The sequence below is a fragment of the Vipera ursinii genome (genome assembly GCF_947247035.1).
Source record: "Vipera ursinii genome assembly, chromosome: 6".
In the NCBI taxonomy this organism is placed as follows: domain Eukaryota; kingdom Metazoa; phylum Chordata; class Lepidosauria; order Squamata; family Viperidae; genus Vipera; species Vipera ursinii.
The window spans coordinates 48,805,995-48,827,889 of NC_139515.1; the positions used below are offsets into that span (position 1 = coordinate 48,805,995).

The following is a 21,895-nucleotide window of genomic DNA, read 5'->3' on the forward strand; positions in this document are numbered from 1 at the left end:
TAATTATCCTGCAAGCCAACATAGTATTGTCAGTTAAATTATATGCAGAGTATTGACATAATTAATTATGGAGTAACATTTAATTGAGTATTAAATACCTGGAAGTATAGGCATTTTCCAAACCTTGGATTAAACTAATAGGATACATCTTTTGTCTTTCATCTTTTTACCAAGTGTCATAAAAATATTCATTCACATGAAGCTGACATACCTGATCAGTTTATAATACTTGCCTGTTTCAGTTTTCTTTAACATAATCAGGATAAAAATTCTTTTAAAATAATTTCAAAGAGCTTAACTATCTGTTTTTGGTATTTTTAAATGATTATTTCAGTTCGCATTTTGGATAACAGCACAAAAGACCTCAAATTTACATTTAATAATCTAATACCGTTTACATTATATGATGTGTTTGTTGCTGCTGAAACAAGTGCTGGAGTGGGCCCAAAGTCAAATATAACAATTTTCACACCTGCAGGAGGTAAGTTATATATGTCATAGAAATATATAATTTTAATACATTGTATTCATATTTTAAAAGGGACGCGGTGGCTCAGTGGGTTAGGACGCTGAGCTTGTCGATCAGAAGGTCGGCAGTTTGGCGGGTCGAATCCCGAGTGTCACGTAACAGAGTGAGCGCCTGTTACTCGTCCCAGCTTCTGCCAACCTAGCAGTTCAAAAGCACGTAAAAATGCAAGTAGAAAAATAGGGACCACTACGGTGGGAATGTAACAGCGTTCCTTGCCCCTTTGGCATCTAGTCATGCTGGCCACATGACCACGGAGACGTCCTCAGACAAGTGCTGGCTCTTCGGCTTTGAAACGGAGATGAGCACCGGCCCCTAGAGTTGGAAACGACTAGCACGCATATGTGGGGGAACCTTTACCTTTACCTTTTACCTATTCATATTTTAATATTTATTATTATTTATTTATTAATTTAATTTATATACCGCCCTTCTCCCGGAGGACTCAGGGCGGTGAACAGGGCAATACATAAAAACTAGATACAAAAGTTAAAAATTATTAAAACGTGATTAAACAATGCCCATAATAAATTAATACAGATTAAAATTGAAGTTCATTTATAAAAATCCCACCCCATCCCATCAGGCCAGGCCAGCTTGTTTAAAGAGATGGGTTTTAAGATCGCGCCGGAAGGAGCGGAGATCGGGCGCCATCCGGAGCTCGACCGGAAGATGGTTCCATAAATCCGGTACACCCACAGAGAACGCCCTCCCCCTGGGGGCCACCAGTCGACATTCTTTGACCGATGGCACCCTGAGGAGGCCCTCTCTGTGGGAGTGTACTGGGCGGAGGGAAGTTGATGCCGGCTGCAGGTGCTCCCCAAGGTATTCCGGACCCATGCCATGAAGGGCTTTGTAGGTCATTACTAACACCTTGAACCTCACCCGGAAGACAACTGGTAGCCAATGCAGCTCGCGGAGCAAAGGTGTGATATGGGAGTATCGGGAAACTCCCAATACAACTCTCGCGGCTGCATTCTGTACCAGTTGGAGCCTCCGAGTGGTCTTCAAGGGTAGCCCCATGTAGAGAGCGTTGCAGTAATCAAGACGAGAGGTCATGAGCGCATGAGTGACCGTACGTAAGGCATCCCGGTCTAGATAGGGCCGCAACTGGCGCACCAGGCGAACCTGGGCGAAGGCCCCCCTAGTCACAGCTACTATATGGTCTTCTAGAGAGAGCTGTGAATCTAGGAGGACTCCCAAGTTGTGAGCCCTATCTACAGGAGGTAATGACTCACCCCCCATAGTGAGGGGTGGGATATCCTGAATATCCCGAGATGCCGGTACGCACAGCCACTCAGTCTTGTCAGGGTTGAGTCGAAGCCTGTTCCTCCCCATCCAGACCCGGACCGCCTCCAGGCACCGGGACATCACGTCGAGGGCATCACTGGGGTGGTTTGGGGCCGAAATGAAAAGTTGGGTATCATCAGCATACTGATGATACCCAACTCCAAAACCACGAATGATCTCACCCAGCGGTTTCATGTAGATGTTGAACAGGAGAGGCGAGAGGACTGACCCCTGAGGGACTCCACAAACAAGAGGCCTCGCGGTCGACCTCTGCCCCCCTGCCAACACCGACTGCGAGCGTCCCAGGAGATAGGAGGAGAACCACTGAAGAACCGTGCCTCCCACTCCCAATCCCCTGAGATGCCGCAGCAGGATACCATGGTCGATGGTATCGAAAGCCGCTGAGAGGTCTAATAGGACTAGGACAGAGGAATATCCCTTGTCCCGAGCCCTCCAGAGATCATTCACCAGCGCGACCAATGCCGTCTCCGTGGACAGATAATCTGGGCAAATGCAGCCCATGGAAGATGTGGATGTGAATTTATGTGCAGCTCTAAATGTTGAGTAACATTGGATCATTTGCTTGCTTCTGAGAACAATGAAATAAATGATAATGGTATAAATAAAAATGAGTCTTCCATTAGTTCCATGGCATTCCTTAGCAGTTGAAATTGTATGTAAAATTCAGCAGGTTCTCTGATAATATTTAAAAGTCAGACTGGATTGTTGTTGTTGTTGTTGTCTGGTACTGATAAAAAGTTAACAGTTCAATCCTAAACAAGGATCTAAGAGCTGTTAAAGTAATATCTGAGTATATAGGCAGTTCTGAGAAAGTTGTGTCAGAATATTCAGATTTATTATATAAGATTTAATCTTCAATTCACAGTCTGGGACTGGTAAAAACTTAACATTTCAAGTCCTAACCAAGGACCTTAGAGCTGTTAAGGTTGTTGTTGTTGTTGTTATCTGTTAAGGATTATTATTCTTGTTTTGTTGTTGAAAGATGAATTAAACAGTCCTCGTTTATTCGGTCCCAATGGTTAGGACAGCACAACCATTTGGCCACTAGATGGCAGTAAGTGATTACAACAAAAGTTTGTTTAGTAAAGAAGCTTTATTACCTTACAGATTCTTTTAACTGAAATCAGTTCAATTTTCATATGATGGATTAATGTGTAAAATTTTCACTTCAAAAGCAAGATGTGTATTAATTGTTTCTAGGCTGTTCTTTCCATGCACTTTCCCCCCACCCCTAGTTCTTTTACAATAAATGGAAAGTAATCATGAAGACAGTCTCTGCTATCCAACCTCCAGAGGATATATCTCAACTGCAAAATTATACCTACAGGTGCATAGCTAAAGTGCTGTCAAGAGCAGTTCTCACTGGGAGATGGCTGTAGGGCGATGTGGCATTTCACTCAATATTCCTTGGGCAGAATGATGAGAATGGATGAGGTCCACAGACTGGAAGTTCATCAGCCCCTTAAATAGATTAAAAACCAAGAATGGTGGGAATAGTCATTAGTAGATTAGCAACACCTGGTTAGGCTTGGAAGCTAAACTTGGAGAATGTCAGCATTGTAGGCTAGAAGAAGACAATAGTAAATTCCTATAGTGCTGTTGCCAACACTGTAGACATTTGCTGTGTCCATCAGAATTATGTAGCTTCAGATAAATGTTTCTTTTATAGATACTATTAATTTTAAGATTAAACATTTTTTAATACTTGCTGTTCGGTAATTTTACTATATACATTACATTTCAGTTCCAGGACCTGTATTTGATTTGCACGTAGTAGAGGAAGCAGCGACCTTTATCAGAATTGCTTGGAAAAAACCACAGCAATCAAATGGAATCATCACTCAGTACCGAGTTAAAGTTTCACATGAGGAAGCAGAGGAGATCCTTGAAGATACAATTCTAACAAAGAAAATTAAGGTACTTTAATCCCAATTCATGCTTACCTAAATTTAATATTTTCACATTTTCCCTTTGTCTTCATTCCTATCGCTAAAGTTAAAAAATGGAAAGTTATTTCTTTCTTCTCTCTCTACGTTAGCATTTTACTGAATCTGGGGATACAGATATGATAAAAGAATATGCATTAACTTCCTCATTGAATAAAATAAAAACAGTGACCAGTTTATATGAAGGTTCAGCTGAAATCCTCCCAAGAGTACATGAATTTTCTCCAGTAAAATACACTAGTGTTCCTGTTGATAATTATCTAACTTTCAATGATGAGGCGGAACTATATTTAAATTCTGGTAAGTAGGAAAAAAAGTTGTTTTCTATAGCTACTTCATTGTTCGGACCATGGCTATTACGTGAATTATCTTTAGCAAAGAGTTCAGTCATCTTGTTAGTGGGCATTTACTGATGTCACATTCTGCAAATGGAGAAATACCACACAAGCAGAGCTTAGTAGCCCCTTGTCACCCAGTTGACCTCTCTCCCAGAGAAAGAAGATGCCAAAACCCATTGCACAAGCTGCATAGACAATCAGTTATTACAGTTGCCAAAGCAGGTGTGATTGGAAGAGATTAACATATCTCCAAGTCCCGTGCAGACCTTTAATTTTTCCCCCAATAGTTTTTGACAAATAGGCTTCCAAATGTCACTGAAGGTAAATAGGTCAAAAAGTTACAGCTCAGCAACATGAGGCAACCAACAGGTGGAGGTGACCCTTTGACACAGTGATGCCATATATATGTTATGTATATTCACTTACATAACATTATCAAAGGAGCGTTTTTGTTACTAAATGCGGATATTTATGATCCGTTAAATGAAGCTTGGCTGACAGATTTAAAAATGTTCTGAAATTTTAAAAGGGAGTCATTAAATGAAACAGAACAATGATTCTGGTGTTATTTTCATTACTTTGAATGTCAGTGGTAAATAAAATCATTGCTGGAAAGTTATCTTCATGATTCTTAGCTATTATTTTTGTTTTACATTGACTGTTCAAAAACGTATTTTTCATTTCCAATATCTAAGATTACCTTAGATGATGCAAACATGCTTCAGAAATGAAAGCAATCTATTTTTGTAAATATATGCAAGTTTATTTTGGAATAACATCCATTGAATCCAGTACAATTTCTTCTTCATTAAACATGCATAGAAACAACATTCCTGTTTTTTATTCTTTCCTGTGCAATGAATGTCCTCATGCTGATCAATTTTGCAGTTATTTTGATACTGATCATTTAATGTAAACATGCAAAAACTGCAATCTTATACCATTTTTGTAGAAATAATATCTCTTGGACTAGTCCTAAATTAGAAATGTGTATGACTGATTTTACTTTTTTAAAAATATGAAACATTTGATACCATCAATCTTTCAGTTGAGCAGCTGTCATATCGTGTAAATGGACTCCAGCCTTTCACTAAATATGCAATTGCTGTGTCTGCTTTTACCATCATTGGAGAAGGACCACCAGCTATTCTCATTTCTAAGACAAGTGAACAAGGTAAAATTTTTATAACAGAAATATTATCATGTTCGTACTATTTAGTTTCTTTCAGTTTTTCTAAATCTAAATTTCTAAATGAATTATTCTTTTTGTAGTTCCAGGTTCTGTGGAAAATATAAATTATAAAAATATTAGTTCATCTTCAATTTTGCTCTTTTGGGATAAACCATTAAATCCCAATGGAAAAATTACACATTACACAGTTTATGCAATGGAGGTGGATACCAACAGTGCTTTTCAACTGACTACATCAGAAAAACACATATTGATTACAGGTGGGATGGTTTTTAAATATATAAATAAAGAGAGAGAGAGAGAGAGAGAGAGAGAAGGAAGGAAGAAGGGAAGAAGTGAGAGTGAGTGAATGAATGTTGAGAAATATCAGTTAGAATTCTATAGAAGTTGCTTATGTCAAGTTGTGGCATGATTGTACTTTACCTTAAATATATATTCTTTTTCTCTCTGTTTGCATATTTTTCCACATTCCACAACTGTAATACATGGCTAAAAAGAATTTAATCAAGTAAAATCATAGTGAACATTCATTATTATCATTATATTATTATTGCTCCTCTTCACAAATTAAAAAAAAACATGAATGCAAATCAAAAAAGTATGAAAATTAAAAAAAAATAACAAGCTAACATGTATAGGGAGAAAGGAGAAAAAGAAAATGATAGAATGCTTTGTATATGCCACATTATTATAAGGATTACAGACTAAAAGAAGTGCCACTTCAAAGGCTAAGAGTTGACAATTTTTGTTAAGCCACACTTTAGCATCTGGTAGTTCCAATATTGACAGAGCCAAATTTAGATAAATGGAGCCAAATAGATAAATTCCAGATATATGTAATATGATTTAATTGCCCATCACTGAATCTTCAATGAAATAAGAATATACAACAAAGAAGGAGCTATAGGTGCAAATAATTCTCCTCATTCCTCCAAAAGTAGTTCCAGTCAGTATTGATGGCAGGAGAGGATAACAGCTCCAAGCCTGTCCTGTGGGTTATGGGTTTTCTCAGGGCTCATTACTCTTTCCATTCTTTTTAACATCTACAGTATACAAAACTTCTGGGTGCGATAATTCAATGGCAATAGAGGTACCATCAAGGTGCTGATGATAATTATATATCTTGGCCCAAGTATGGCCATTGTATACTGAGGAGGTTCTGTTTAAGGCTATGGGTCCTTGGATTGAGAAGAACAGGCTTCAGTTCAATCTGAGCAAGAGAGAGTGGATCCTGGATTTGGTAATTGGGTAATCTTTCCATCTTTCCATCTTTCTGGATGTAATTCTACTGTCCCAGCCATAACCAGAGTAGAATTTGTGGATCCTTATGGCTTTTATTCAAAAAGCAGGTGATAGCCATGGCCAGGAGGGCTTTTGCCCAAATCTTTGTCGGGTAACAATTGAGCCCTTTCCTGGACCAGACATTTTTTAGTCATTATGCTTTTTTTATTCGTTTAAATATATTTTATTTATTACATCTTGTTATTATATTGGGTTTTTTATTGTGTTAGCTGCCCAGAGTCACTTATATGAGATTAGTAGCTATGTAAACCTAATAAAAATATTACACATTCAAAATAAAGACAATAATCAACTTTTTAAAAATGTGTTGAGAAATCCAGTAAATACAAAAAACATTTGGAGTGTAAGCTAAAATAAAGATTTTTTACATATGTCAATATTACCAACTGGAAAATATTTAATGTACTTCAGCTTACCGTATATTTGGACTAGTCACATTGTTATACTGACAATACAAATCTAGGTAAAAATCTTTGATAAATAAAAATGCTCACAGTATCATTAGTTTATGTTTGATCCCTACCACTGAACATCCTGAATATCACTAGTTTGTAATATTAAATAGGACAAAGTTCCTAACATCAAAATAAACAAAGTACAACTTAGTTGCAGGAGAAATAAGCCACTTATAAATAAATATATAATAGCATGAGTAGAATATTTTAATTTAAGTTTAAATTAATTTAAGTTCAATAATCCATTTTAATTAACTCATCACTAAACCTAATTTACACATATGAAAGATAAAAAACCAAAAAAAGGAAAATGTCAAAATACTGAACTAGCCAATATGAGGGCTTTTTTTTTAATTTTGGACCATTAAAAATTAAAATCAAGCCTAAAATATAAAATTAAGAAAGCATTTTAGAGGCATTTGTATGGTTCACAATCACATGCTAAATGTTTCTCCATATAGTACTTTTATATAATATTTAATATTTGTTCAAAAGTCCTTATATTTGCAACCTGCTAGAAGAAGTATCTTGAAAGCAATTTCTCCAATATCTTTTAGAGTAAACAAACAATGTGTAAAAGTGCCCAAATGAAGGTACAGTAAATTTCATTTATAGATTTTGTTCTTCTTTGTGTTAGACTTAAAAAAGTACACAGATTATAAAATGAGGGTAACAGCTTCCACAACTGTTGGAGAAAGTGCACTTTCTGAAGACAATGATATTTTTATAAGAACACTTGAAGATGGTAAGTACATTGTTTTCATATTGATTTTATAATTTCAGTTTGATGAATTATGATTGATTTATCTAGAATGCCCATTAAGCAATACATTTATACAAATAATAAATAGACATGTAAACCATGTCTGTTTTTTACATATAAATCTGGTCATTTTGGGGGCAGGGGCAGATTCCAACTTCTCTTGCTGTTTAGTATGACTAATTAATGCTTCATATGTCAATTTTAAAAAAGGTGTTTTGCAAACAACATTGTAAGCAATTTCTTAAAGTTCTTTAGTCAAAATTCTTTTTCTCTCACTAAGATAAGAGACAGCACTAAATATTATTACCATATTAAAATATATTAACTAGCTTCAGGCTGAACGAGCTAGTTAACTTAGGGAATTTTAATTCTTAACTTTAATTTATAAATGTAGCGGTGGAGTAATCAACTAAATAGCACAGTTTTATCCAGTGCTTTTTTTTGTAAAAGAGAAAGGTGCCTGAACTCACACATGTCATACAAACCACCTTGCCTACCCTATAAGGTTCTATCCAAAAAAGGTGCTGGAACTCCATTCTGAGTGTTCTATGACAAAAAAGCCCTGGTTTTAACTGTGAGAGAACAGGTAGAAAGTTACCACTGAAGGCAAATGTGGTATTAGAGTAGGCATCAGCATCAGTGATATGAAGGTCTTTGTAGTGATGAAGTAAGTAGAGGAAATTGACAATGAGGATGAGAATAATGGAATTTCTGCTGTTTTTAATAATTCTGAATTATGGCTTGCAATTTCCACTTATCACAACAGTTCAAAAATTATTGCATTTTGCTGCTGGTAATGGTGAAACTAGAGTATTTTGCATGAAACAAGTAGGAAAGAATGTGATGTGAGTATAGGACACAGATATATACTGTACAAGAGCATATGTATGTGCGCTTGTGTGTGCATGTAAATATGCATGTATATTAGTGTGTTTGAGAAAAATGTTTATGTATGAGCATATGCTGAGATTGGATATACTGTACTTCCACGTGTCTAGAGGCCAGGTTGTTTAAAGGTTGTACATTTGCATGTCCAAAAGTTGTTTTATATTTGCTCAAATATACACTGACAAATTTGTTAACCAAAGGTTTCATTGGGCAACTAATATGTCTTTTAATTCACAAAAGGTTACCTAATCTTGGTCTATATATTATAAAAATACAAAGAACACAAATTGATAAATTCTGTATTTTAAAATAGTTATGAATGAATGCACCCTAATACTCATTCACTTTTTTTCTGTTTTCTGAATGAAAGAACCCAGTTCACCACCTCAGAATGTTGAGGCATTAGAAGTGACTGCCTCAGAAGTCAACTTAAGGTGGTTACCACCTGAAATGCCTAATGGGATGATAACTCATTATGAAATCATGTGTGATAATGGCAGTATTTTAATAATTAAAAATGCTACAACAACACATCTTATTTTAAATGAGTTGAACCCATACACTTTGTATAACATTTCGGTAAGAGCATTCACTCACCTTGGTCATGGGAATCAGTCATCTGACCCATTATTTGTAAGAACAGCTGAAACTGGTAAGTGGAAATACTAGAATATTCTTTTGTCCCTATGGATACAATTTTAAATATACTGAAAAGCATATTTGAAAGCATGCAAGTGCAATTAGATTAATAGGTACCACTTCGGTGGGAAGGTAACAGTGTTTCATGCATTTTTGGAGTATAGCATGCTGGTCACATGACCATGGAAAATGTCTTTGGACAATGCTGGCTCCCTTGGCCAAGAAATGGAGATGAGCACCATGCCCTAGAATCAGACACAACTGGCAGGGAAACCTTTACCTCTTTAAACATAATTAGGTTACAAATTACACATATCTATATTTGAATGTGACATGATGCCATGAAGCATTTCTCAAAATATCTGATGACCATAGCAAAGTATCTTGCTTGATGATCAGAGGTGAGTCCCTTTCAATTAATGTTTTGATTGCATCAGTATCAAACATCAGAATATCAGAAAAGTTCAATCCACGCTATTTTGTGTTCTTACTTGTTTTACAATTTGGTATATTATTAAGAAGTTTTCCAATTATATACCTTATATATGTATAATCCCATTTTTATCATGTTTAGTTTTATATTTTGAATCATGAAGCCAAAGGCCCAAATGAATGACAAGGCAAGTTAAAGAATAGCAGCCATAACAGAGAAATGCAATTCCTAAATAAAAACTTCCTGACTGTATATTAAAATAAATATGTAGTTCCCATATATTATCTGGGGGAGGTGGGTAAGTAACTAGAGTAGGCAGTGGTGGGATTCAAATATGTGAAAAACAAGTTCTCTGTGTTGATGCCATTTCTGGAAGTCCGTTCTGGGCCTGGGCAACAAAAAATTAGGTACCGGTTCTGCTGAACTGGTGTGAGCCGGCTGAATCCCACCATTGGGTGTAGGATTATGTACAAGCATTTTTTTTCCTTTTTTTGATTTTTTTCCATTTTTTGCTAAAAAGCATTTTCTATGTTTTTTCCTTTCTTTTGACAAAGTTTGTATTTTTCTGATAATTATGTTTGCACTTTTTTCCTTTTTGTCACTATTTTAAAAGCAGTAAAATAAATAAATCAGGATTTAATACATGCAATGGAATGTAGATTAGCTGAATTTGAAATTAAAGAAAATTAAAGAACTGAGGAAAAGTGTACCTCTGTTTTTATTTATTAAAGGTAAACCAAATCTTTGATGGTTCATTGCTTGCTAATCCATTTAATAATAATAATAATAATAATATAGAGAGAGCAACTCCACCTCCTTTAGTCTGTTTCTTTTAAATAATTTAAATCCCTCTAGCTCACAGGTCGGCAACCTGCGGCTCCGGAGCACCTCTTTGAACGGGCAGTGGTGCGCACACACCTCTCCAAATGGAGAGTGGCACCGCCCATTTGGAGAGGTGTGCGTGCACCTCTCCGAATGGGCGGAGGTGCGCGTGCACCTCCGCGCGAACAGGCAGCAGCGCCGCTCTTTGGGAAAGCTGCCGCGCAACGTTTGCAGGCTGTCGAAAGCGGCAGCTCTGCAAACGGGCCGCGGCAGCTTTCCCAACAAGCAGTGCCGCTGCCCATTCCGAGAGGTGCGCGCGCACCTCTCCAAACGAGCGGAGGTGCGTGCGCACCTCCCCAAACCTTTGGAGAGGCGCACGCGCACCTCCGCGTGAACGGGCAGCGGCGCCACTCTTTGGGAAAGCTGTCGCGGCACGTTTGCAGGCTGCCGAAGGGGGTAGCTCTGCAAACGGGCTGTCGCCTACGTGCAACCGGGAACCGGTTCCATCACACATTTTAAAAAATGGCAACCGCGCGCATCCGTGTATGCGTAAGAAAAACCATTTTTCGCATGCGCAAAACGTTTTTTTGCGCATGTGCATGCATGGACGCATGCACGCGGCTCCCACTTTTTTTTATGTGTGATGGAACCGGTTCCCAGTGGCTCTTTTCAGGTTGCTGACCCCTGCTCTAGCTGTATGTTCCATTTGTAGGTTTTATCGCACCAGGTTTCCGTAATGTCATCAATATCATATCTGCTTGTGCTTGCATAATGTTGAATTCCAATATTGCATGATCACTGCCCCTCAAGGTTCAGACTATATATTGTTAATATGTATTGTTGCTTTGTATTTAATTGGCTTATGTAATATAATAGCATTTGACGAAAACTCAAAATAACATTTGAGTTTCAGTTACCATTATATCTTCTACATTTTGTATGTAGTACACCTGTAGTACACAATTATTTAAAATTTGGATGTAATATTTTTCTCTGAATTCTTTCATTTCAGTACCTGACTTTCCACCCCAACATATAACTTACAGGAACATTTCTTCTTCAGCAATAGAGTTATCATACTTTCCTCCATCTGTCCCCAATGGCATTATAAAGACATACACTATATATCTCAGAGTGATTAATGGAAGTGAAGTAAGAGTCATCAACACAACATATCTGTCCCTAAATATTACAGGTAATAACTATTTTGCCTTATTATTTTACATGACAGTAATCTAGCTGTGTTATGATGAGTTTGTATCAAATGCTATGTATGTATTTTTCATTATCAAATTAACAAATATAATCATACACATGACATTAAACGTGTACATGAATAATTCAAAGTAATTATATGCAATATTTTCTATTGTTTTTCTTCTCTAAAATTAAGCAAACGTGCACTGATATAATCAGTACTATATTTTATAATGCCAAATTTAATTCCTATATTAAATAGAAGACTCTCGAACCAAATTTTGACATGAAATCTGAATTTCATGTCAACTTCTGATCATTTTGAACACTTAAGCGAGTTAGTCATAGTTGTGACTTAAAAAAGAATTGAGTAGTAAAAATGAGAGTTATTTTTTCATGTATTAATATATTTGATATATGAAATATATACTATATGTCAAATGCTTTAACTGTCCTTTGCATTATAGGATTTTTATTTTGTTTGTTAGTATACCATAGAAGATATCAAATATCTCTGAAAAATGAAAGAATAAAACTCAGGGCAATATTATAAATATATTTTTTCATGTTTTATAGTCTATTTGTTCTTAAAAAACTTAATTTAATTTAAATTTTATAAAATTTCCATATATCTCTGTATATGTTTATATAAATATAAAACTATCTTGTGGGATAAAGATATAAACTTTAGTGCCTAATCTAAATATTAATAGTATTAATAGTATTTTAAATATTAAGTTATTCTAAAATTGTCAGGGCCCACTTCAAAACCTCATCCTAAGAAAGCAGAACTTGTGGAAACAGTTTCTTCCAAAAGGAACATTTATTAGGAGAAGCTGATAGCAGGCATAATAGACAGGATCTGAGGGTTTCCCGCTCAGATCAATAGGTTAAAGGAGTCCCCAGCAAACCCCACCCCAACAGTTCATCCGGTCAGTTTGAATGGGCCAATCTCCACACGTTAGGCTCATTGTGGAAAATGCTGATAACGCCGGTCTGTCTCAAGGTTATAGCGGTGTTTGTTTGTCTTCGCACCTTCCCTTCTGCACAGGAGATAAGCCAAATGCCTGGAGGCGCATTCTTTCCTTCCTCCTTTCTAGCTGATATTAAGGGAGGATAGTTCAAAGAGTGTGTATGCAGAGACAGCGAAAGAGTTACATTGTAGCGATAGAGAAAAACAAAGAAGCAACCCACAGTGTTTCCCCCCTCCCTTCCAGGAGTATGACAGAACCCAGAGGAATAGAAAGAATGGAGTTTAGAATCAGTATTAGAAAGAGCCCCTTAGAAATATGGGTTCTGACATCCTGCCCCCCTTAAAAAAAGAGATCTACCAGTGGGGGGGAAAAGAGACAAATACAGACATAGGTTAGTCTGGTTTGTTTGAGTATTCAGTGTGAAATTTCTTAAGCATTTTAGGGGCTTTAATATGACATTTGTGGACCCATTCATTCTGGAAGGATAGAAGGTGTTTCCACCCTACTAGGTATTGAGTGGAGCTATCGTATCTCCTAGAATCTAGGATTTCTTTATTCAAGTTTCAAAATTTTGTTCTCCTTCTACCATAATAGGAGGAGGAGGAGGAGGAGGAGCAACAGCTGGTCTTAATGGTGACTACTGCTTAAGTTTTAAAAGGCTGCAGTGGAAAATTGGATGGATTTGCCTGAGGGATTTTGGGAGTTCTAATTCTACTGTTACCGGGTTTATAATTCTAATAATGGAGAATGGTCCTATGTATTTGGGACCCAGTTTCTTGGAGGGTTGTAATGATTTTAGGTATTTGGTGAATAGGTAGACCTTTTCCCCCACAGTAAAAGGTTTTGGTTCAACTCTCTTTTTATCTGCTTGCATTTTATATGCTTGCATAGCCTCATCTAAGGCTTTTCTGATGACTGGCCAGGTATTTTTTTATTGTGCAATCCATTCCTTTAATGAAGGGATTGCAGGTTCTGCAGAGGGAAGTTCTGGCATTGGGTTAAAGCTTTGTCCCGTAGCTACTTGGAACAGAGTGTAGCCTGTGCTGCAATGAATGGCGTTGTTGTAGGCAACTTTGGTGAACGGAAGCAGGTCGGTCCAGTTGTTCTGCTGGTAATTAATAAAGCATCTTAAATATTATTCTAGTACTGAGTTCAACCATTCAATCCCACCATTCATTGGTGGATGATGACTAGATGACAGTCCTCAGGTGGTCTCTAACAGACTTAGAAATTCTTCCCAGAACTCTGACGTGAATTGCACCCCTCTATTGGAGGTTACATGTAATCAATATATGTGCTGAGCAAACAGGTTTGCAAGTGTTTTTGCAGTTTGAATCTTTGTGCAGGGAATAAAATGCACTTCTTTGGAAAATAAGTCTGTTACAACCCAGATGACTGTGTTTCCGCTGCTCTCTGGTAGTTCCACTATAAAAGTCCATGGAGATTTCCTTCCAAGGTGCTGAGGAGGTTGCCACCATCTGCAGCAACCCAGGTGACTTCCCTTGTAATCTTTTTGCTGATGCACAAATTGGGCAGCTAGCTACATAGCTTCAAATGTCCTTCTTTATTGATGGCCACCAAAATTGCCTTTTAACTAGGTGTGATGTTTTCACAAATCCAAAATGGCCTGCAGATTTTGAGTCATGGCATAGTTGCTTGAATGCTAGTCTCTGGTAGTCCATCTGTGATGGTGCATAGGTTTTTGTGGCTTAGGAACCATTCATTGGTTTCCAGCACTTTCCTAAACTTGATTCCTGCTTGGCTCGCTAAAGACTTTCGGAGGTTGGCTTGTGCTCGGGTAGTTACTCATGGTGCCAGTTTTCCCCCCGGCATGAGTGACTTGGTTACACTAGCCCAAGTGCTGTTATATTGTGGCATTCTGGATAACACGTCTGCCAGAAAGTCCCCCCCCCGGCAGGTGTTTCAATGTGAAATTGAAATGGTGGAAGTGTTGTGACCATCGTGCTTGCTTAGGGGTTAGTTTCCTGGGCGTTTTTAGTGCTTCAAGGTTTTGTGGCCGGTCCACATTTGGTAAGGAATTTTGTTCCCCTCCAAAAAGTGCCGCCAAGTGAGAAGAGCCCATCACACTTTTCCCAGACTGCCCACCTCTGTTCTATTTTGGTGACTTTTCTTGATGTGTATGTACAAGGCTATAGTGTCCCCTCACAGTTTTCTTGCAAAACTACAGTTCCTACAGCTACGTTGCTGGCATCTGCCTGAATTACAAAAGGTCTATTGCTGTCGGGATGTCTTAGCACTGGCTCTATGGAAAACAGCTTTTTTTATCTCTCAAATGCGGCTTGGCATTCCACCGTCCATGGTCTCAGTGAATATAAGGATATCATCCAGGTAAACGAGTACCCCTTTGTACAGGTGCTCCCTTAGTACATCATTAATCAGCTGCATGAATGCGGCAGTAGCTCCTTGCAGGCCAAAAGGTATAACCTGAAATTGGTAAAACCCCAAAGGGCAATTGAATGCTGTCTTCCATTTGTCCCCTTCCTTTATTCTGATTTGGTAGTAAGCTTCCCTTAAGTCCAGTTTGGTGAAAATTTTCTCCTTTGAAAGGTGGGATAACATGTTCTTCATGAGGGGGAGAGGATATAGGTTGATATCGCTTATTGCATTTAAAGCCCTATAATCAATGCAGAGGCAAAGATTCCCATCCTTTTTTTCTTGAAACAGTATAGGGGCGGCAGTTTTTGGCTTTGCCAGCTGAATGAAACTCCTTTTTAAATTTTTATCTATGATTTTCTGCATTTCCTCCAATTCTTGCAGGCTCATGGAGTACAACCTAAGCTTGGGGAGTTTTGCACCCGGTCTGATTTCTGTTGCACAGTGTGTGGGCCGATGAGGTGGCAATTCATCAGACCTTTCCTCGCTAAATACTTCAGCCAAATCTCTATACTCCTCTGGTATTTTGGGTAGTTCCTTTTCTCCCCCTACTGCGGCTTTCTCAGCAGGGTTTTCTCCTGGTTGGGGCTGGGCGGGTGCCTTGGGTGACTCCCTTTTTGGGAATCTAAGCTCTGCTGTCCTCCAGTCCACCTGCGGGTTCCATTTGGTCAGCCATACCATGCCCAGAATTATGGGACATTCCATGCCAGGGGTTACCACAAATGTTATAGTTTATATGTGGTCCCCCAGGGTGAGTTGAACTGGTAGCATTGCATCCCCCCTGCTATGGTCCCATCTAATTGACCAAATGAGATTAGTTTCTTCAGCCTCCTCACCAGAATTCCTAAATTCCCCACTAACTTTGGGTTTATGAGGCAGTGGATGCAACCAGAATCAATTAATGCCTTGACTTCTATGGCTTCGGGCATGTCAGGGGCTAACAGTTTTACTGTCCTGGTGAGGGGCACAATGCGGTTCATCCTCAGAGTTGTTGTCAGATGAATGGGACGTTCCTCCGGTGTCAGCCGGAGTTCCCTTTCCTTATGGAGCTGAGGCAGGAAAGTTGACAGCCTCATGCCTTTCATGGCCATCTCCTTCAGCTTCACCAGTGTCTTTATAGGTTTTCCAGCCAGTGCCTGGTTGGGTTTTCCAGTAGGGGTGTGTGAGCGGCATTTGGCAGCGTGGTGCCCCTCTTTCCCACATTTGAAGCATCTGGTGGTTCTCTTAGTGGACAATGACTGCTTTGCTGGTTTGAGGGTCAGCTCCAATGGTGACTTCCCCTACAATCTCCTTCCTCTGCATTGCCTTTTGGCCAGGTTGATCTAAGCTTCCTCAGCTAGGATGTAGCATTCTTGCAGCAGATAAGGATCTCCCCGAGGGAGGCAGGTGTCATAGAGGTTGTAATTCAATCCATCCTTGAAGTGGCTAAGTAGGATGTCCTCAGGTCAATTCAGCTTGCTGGCCAGGGCTCAGAATTCCTGGGTGTATTCCGTCATGGGTCATCTGCCCTGTTTCAGTGTTTTTAATCCATTCCCGGGCCTTCTGGTCAGCTGATGGGTCTTCAAATCAGCATTTGAGGGAAGCCATGAACTTGTTGAAATTCAATAGCTCCGGGACATCTGCATCATGGAGGTCTATGACCCAGTCCGCTTCAATGCCATCCAAGGCTGCCTGTACAATGCGAACCCTGGCTTGGTCACTTGGGATGTCATGACTGTATTCCTCCATGTAGTTTAGTACCTGGGTTAGGAAGAATCCCAGGTGCCATGACTCCCCATGGAACTTCACATCCAGCAGTGGGAACTTCTGGATGGAGCGGTGTCTCTTTATCCGCTTGTGTCATTTCCCCTCTCTGTCTGTAGTTGCCGCTCTGTGGAGCATGGTTGCAGCAGCAGCGACAGCAGCAGTTTCAGTGGTCCCCTTGGAGGGATCCGGAACCTCAGGCTTGGCTTCCCCTTTGTTGGTTCTCCCAGTGGACCCCAGGCAGATGGTGCCCCAGTACGATTTGGCTTTCTCCACCTTCATGGAGTTGAGTGCTCTCTTCATCATGCTGATTGCCTATTCCAAAAATCGGCTGGAGGGCATCAGGCAGTCCTCCTCATCTTTGCTAAAATGGAGGGACCTCTCCATCTCCTTCTTCCAGGCTGGCTGATGACTGCCCTGTGTGAGTGTCACCTTTCTGGCCTTCTTCTCCCAGTCTTCCTTCTTCCCAATGCCCATTGACCACCTGAGCTTGTGGTGGCGTTCTGCTGCCATTTCCTCTTCCAAGGAGCTTAAGGAACTGGAGCTGGAGTAATTGCAGGGGTCTGCTCGGCGGGAGGCTTCCCCCCCATTGCAGACTCCTCTCTCTCTATTCCGTTGTCTGACATGATTTGCCAAGTCCTCCGGTAAGGTTCTTCCTTCCAGGCTGACTGTTACTGCAGATCCTGTCTAATGTCAGGACCCACTTCAAAACCTCATCCTAAGAAACAACCAATCAGAATAGAGCTGGAAGGGACCTTCAAGGTCTTCTAGTCCAAACCCCTGCTGAAGCAGGAGACCCTATACAATTTCAGACAAGTATCTGTCCAGTGTCTTCGTAAAAGCTTCTAGTAATGGAGCACCCACAACCTCTGAAGGCAACCTCTTCCACTGGTTAATTGTTCTCACTGTTAGGAAGTTTCTCCTTAATTACAGGTTGCTTCTCTCCTTGATTAGTTTCCATCCATTGTTTCTTGTCTCCATTCAGATACAGTTAGCATTTGTGTCAATGTGCCGGTCTGAATCTGACCGATGCGGTTGAGAACCACTACGAGGCTTTACCTCGCGGCGATGAGGACAGCAAAGTCTAATTACTTTGCTGCCATCATTGCATCCGCAGATAATTGCCCAGCCGCCCTGTTTAGGGTGACCCGCTCCCTCCTTAATCAGGAGGTGAGGGAGGAGCCCTTGCAGGGGCGGGCCGAGGAGTTTAGTCATTATCTTGTGGACAAGATCGCTCAGATTCGGGCCGGTTTGGATTCTGACTGGGTGGAGACTGACGGGGAGGAATCGAGCGGTCTTGAGAATGTCATTTGGAATGAATTCAATCCTGTGACCCTGGATGATGTGGACAGGATCATGAAAAGACTGAGTTCCACCACATGTTTATTGGACCCATGTCCCTCCTGACTGGTGTATGCAGCTCGGAAGGAGACACGAGGCTGGTTCCAGGCAGTAATAACTGCTTCTTTGAGAGAGGGTATCTTCCCTGCCGCCTTGAAGGAGGTGGTGGTGAGGCCCCTTCTCAAGAAACCTGACCTGGACCTGGCTATTTTAAACAACTATCATCAGGTCTCCAACCTTCGCTTTCTAGCGAAGGTTGTTGAGAGCGTGGTAGCGTATCAGCTTCCTTTGTTCCTGTAGGAAACTGATTATCTAGACCTGTACCAATCGGGCTTTAGGCCCGGGTACAGCACGAAGACGGCATTGGTCGTGCTGGTGAATGATCTCTTGCGGGCTCGGGACAGGGGTTGCTCCTCTGTCCTAGTCCTGTTAGATCTCTCAGCGGCTTTCGATACTATTGACCATGGTATCCTACTGCGGCGTCTCAGGGGGTTGGGAGTGGGGGGCACTGTTTTACAGTGGTTCTCCTCCTACCTCCTGGGCCTCTCGCAGTCGGTGTTGACGGGAGGACAGAGGTCCGCCCTGAGGTCTCTCGTTTGTGGAGTTCCTCAGGGGTTGGTTCTCTCTCCCCTCTTGTTCAACATCTACATGAAGCCGCTGGGCGAGCTCATTCGTGGTTTCGGGGTGAGGTATCATCAGTATGCTGATGATACCCAGCTTTTTCTTTCCACCCCGAACCAACCCAGTGATGCCCTTGACGTGATGTCCCGTTGCCTGGAGGCGGTCCGGGTTTGGATGGGGAGAAACAGGCTTCAACTCAATACCCCCCATTGATAGGGCTCGCAACTTTGGCATCCTCCTGGACTCACGGCTCACTTTGGAAGATCATATAGGAGCCGTGACCAGGGGGGCTTTTGTCCAGGTCCGCCTGGTGTGCCAGTTGTGGCCCTATCTGGACCAAGATGCCCTATGCACAGTCACTCATGCGCTCGTGACCTCCCGGTTAGACTACTGCAATGCTCTCTACATGGGGCTGCCCTTGAGGACCACTCGGAGACTTCAGCTGGTGCAGAATGCGGCCGCACGAGTTGTGATGGGAGTCTCCCGATACTCCCATATAACACCTCTCCTCCGTGAGCTACATTGGCTTCCGGTTGCCTTCCGGGTGAGATTCAAGGTGCTGGTGATGACCTATAAAGCTCTAAATGGCATGGTTCCAGATTATTTCAGGGAGCACCTGCTGCCGGCATCAATTTCCCATCGTCCTGTGCGCTCCCACAGGGAGGGCCTCCTTAGGGTACCGCTGGTCAGTGAGTGCCGGCGGGTGATCCCCAGGGGAAGGGCGTTCTCGGTAGGCGCACCTGCCCTGTGGAACGATCTGCCTATGGAACTCCGGACCGCCCCCAACCTTCTTTCATTTCGCCGGGACCTAAAAACTTGGTTATTTGATTTATCTGGCCTGGACTGAGGGGTTTTAATTTTTAAACTTTTAATTTTTAAACTTTGGGCTACTAATTGTTATTTAATTTTATTTTAATTCTATTTTAATTCTTACTTTGTCTTTTAACTTTGCCCTGTAAACTGCCCTGAGTCCTTCGGGATTAGGGCGGTATATAAAACTAAATAGATAGATAGATAGATAGATAGATAGATAGATAGATAGATAGATAGATAGATAAATAATGTGATTTCTGTGTCTATAAATTAAAGTCTTTATATTATGTTTTTATAATTCAAGTCTTTTCTTTACATTGATTCATATGAAATTATCAAAATAGCATAAGTAGGCATATAAGTGTCAGTATATATACATAACATGTATATTCTTTATTTAGGCTTAAAAAAATATACAAAATATCTAGTTGAAGTATCTTCAAGCACTGTAAAAGGTGAAGGACCTCAGAGTGCACCATTGGATATAATAACTGATGAAGATGGTAAGGTCTACATCACTGACTATTGTGTTGTTTTCATATCAGTTGGTTATGCTGGAGTGAAAGTGCATTATAGAAGGATACCTGTAAGCTTAATGGAAGCTCAAAATGCTGTTAGTATTTAGGGGTGGAGAACTTTTTTGAACAAGGGAACTTCACTTAATGGTTTTTTGGAGCAGGGTGAGATTTTTTAAAAATAGAATAGGTTTTTTTTTTGCTTCAAAATAATAGAAAATTGAAATACAACAGTTCAATAGATAGAGAACAAGGTGCTTACAGTCATCATTTTATTATAAGGAGAGTTTTCATAAGGCATGAGCCCTTTCTAAGTAACAAGATCTACTTGTAATAAAAATTTAAGAGGCAGCGCAACGCAAGCAGCAACAACAACAACAAAACCCTCAAACCAAACTAAAAGGTTTGGAATGTAATTTCTTTGAAGTACATACTGTTCTGACTGTTATTCAAAATATTTCACAAATTCCTTCATAGCTGAGAACTTGTTTTCATTTCACGCATAACTCAAGTGATATGACCTGCTTTAGGAATATGATGATAATTTATGTGATAAAATAAACTTGAATGGAATGATAAAATGCCTATATTTATCATGAAAATATCACTAAATAATAGTGATAAATAAAATGATAATAGTGATAATATTTATCACTAAAACATTTGAGCATCTGATGCAAAAGGCTATATTTGTTATTATTCATAATAATATATATAATGAATATTCAATAATATGAATCCTGATAATATTTTTTACTAATCCTAGTAATGAAAGTGCTAATAAAATTTAAAATATTCCATAATTTAATACTTTGGTCAATTGAATCTAATTGGGGGGATTTTTTTAATCTGGAATTGAAGCCCCAGCAGGTATTTTATAGACGTGCACAATGATTTTTTAAATTAACACTTGTATAACTCATATAATGAATATGATTCATAACAGGACACATAAAAGTAAAATGATGCACACAAGATTTCAATAAGCAAATAAACATTTATGAGTATGTGTGAGAACAGATTCTCCATATTTTTTTAATGCAGTTCATTGGTTTTGGATAAATCCAGGTTTTAAGGTTAGACTTGATTGAGGTAATTTATAATCCTGGGCTGTCTGTGGACATCGGGATCTCAAAGGAGGTAAAAAAAGGCATAGCAGAAATATTGAATAACAGAATAACAGTTAGAAGGGACATTGGAGATCTTCTAGTTCAACTCCTTGCTGAAGCAGGAGATCCTATACTATTTTGGACAAATGGTTGTCTAACCTCTTTTTAAAAACCTCCAGTGATAGAGCATCCACAACTTCTGAAGGAAAGCCATTCCACTGATTAATTTACGCAAAGAGAAAAAACAGTCCAACCTATCAAAAACAGTGCCATAAAAAACAAGTTAAGATAGGCAAGAAAATGGTAAGTGAGCACCTGTCCAGCCTAGATGAGTTCAAATCACCAGGACCAGATGGATTACACCCCAAGATTCTCAAGGAACTGGCAGACGTGATCTCAGAACCACTGAACTATATTTTTCAAAGATGCTGGAGCACTGGGGAACTATCAGAGGATTGGAAAAGAGCTGATGTAGTTCCCATCTTCAAAAAAGGGGAAAAAATAGATCCAGAAAACTACAGACCTATAAGCCTGACCTCAATACCTGGGAAGATTCTGGAAAAGATAATCAAA

At 39.7% G+C, this 21,895-nt stretch overlaps 1 protein-coding gene across 1 annotated transcript in view; it reads left to right on the forward strand.

Annotated features, from left to right (window-relative positions):
* Nucleotides 1-21,895, forward strand: part of PTPRQ (protein tyrosine phosphatase receptor type Q) — a gene marked incomplete at both ends in the record, with an annotated part of 124,650 nt that overhangs the window by 42,089 nt on the left and 60,666 nt on the right. The window contains 9 exons of the mRNA XM_083365356.1: nt 335-481; nt 3,582-3,754; nt 3,876-4,083; nt 5,170-5,295; nt 5,394-5,573; nt 7,708-7,815; nt 9,092-9,373; nt 11,628-11,810; nt 20,100-20,201. Of these exons, the coding sequence (XP_083221482.1) occupies nt 335-481; nt 3,582-3,754; nt 3,876-4,083; nt 5,170-5,295; nt 5,394-5,573; nt 7,708-7,815; nt 9,092-9,373; nt 11,628-11,810; nt 20,100-20,201 (1,509 nt within the window). The remainder of the gene's footprint in view (nt 1-334; nt 482-3,581; nt 3,755-3,875; nt 4,084-5,169; nt 5,296-5,393; nt 5,574-7,707; nt 7,816-9,091; nt 9,374-11,627; nt 11,811-20,099; nt 20,202-21,895) is intronic.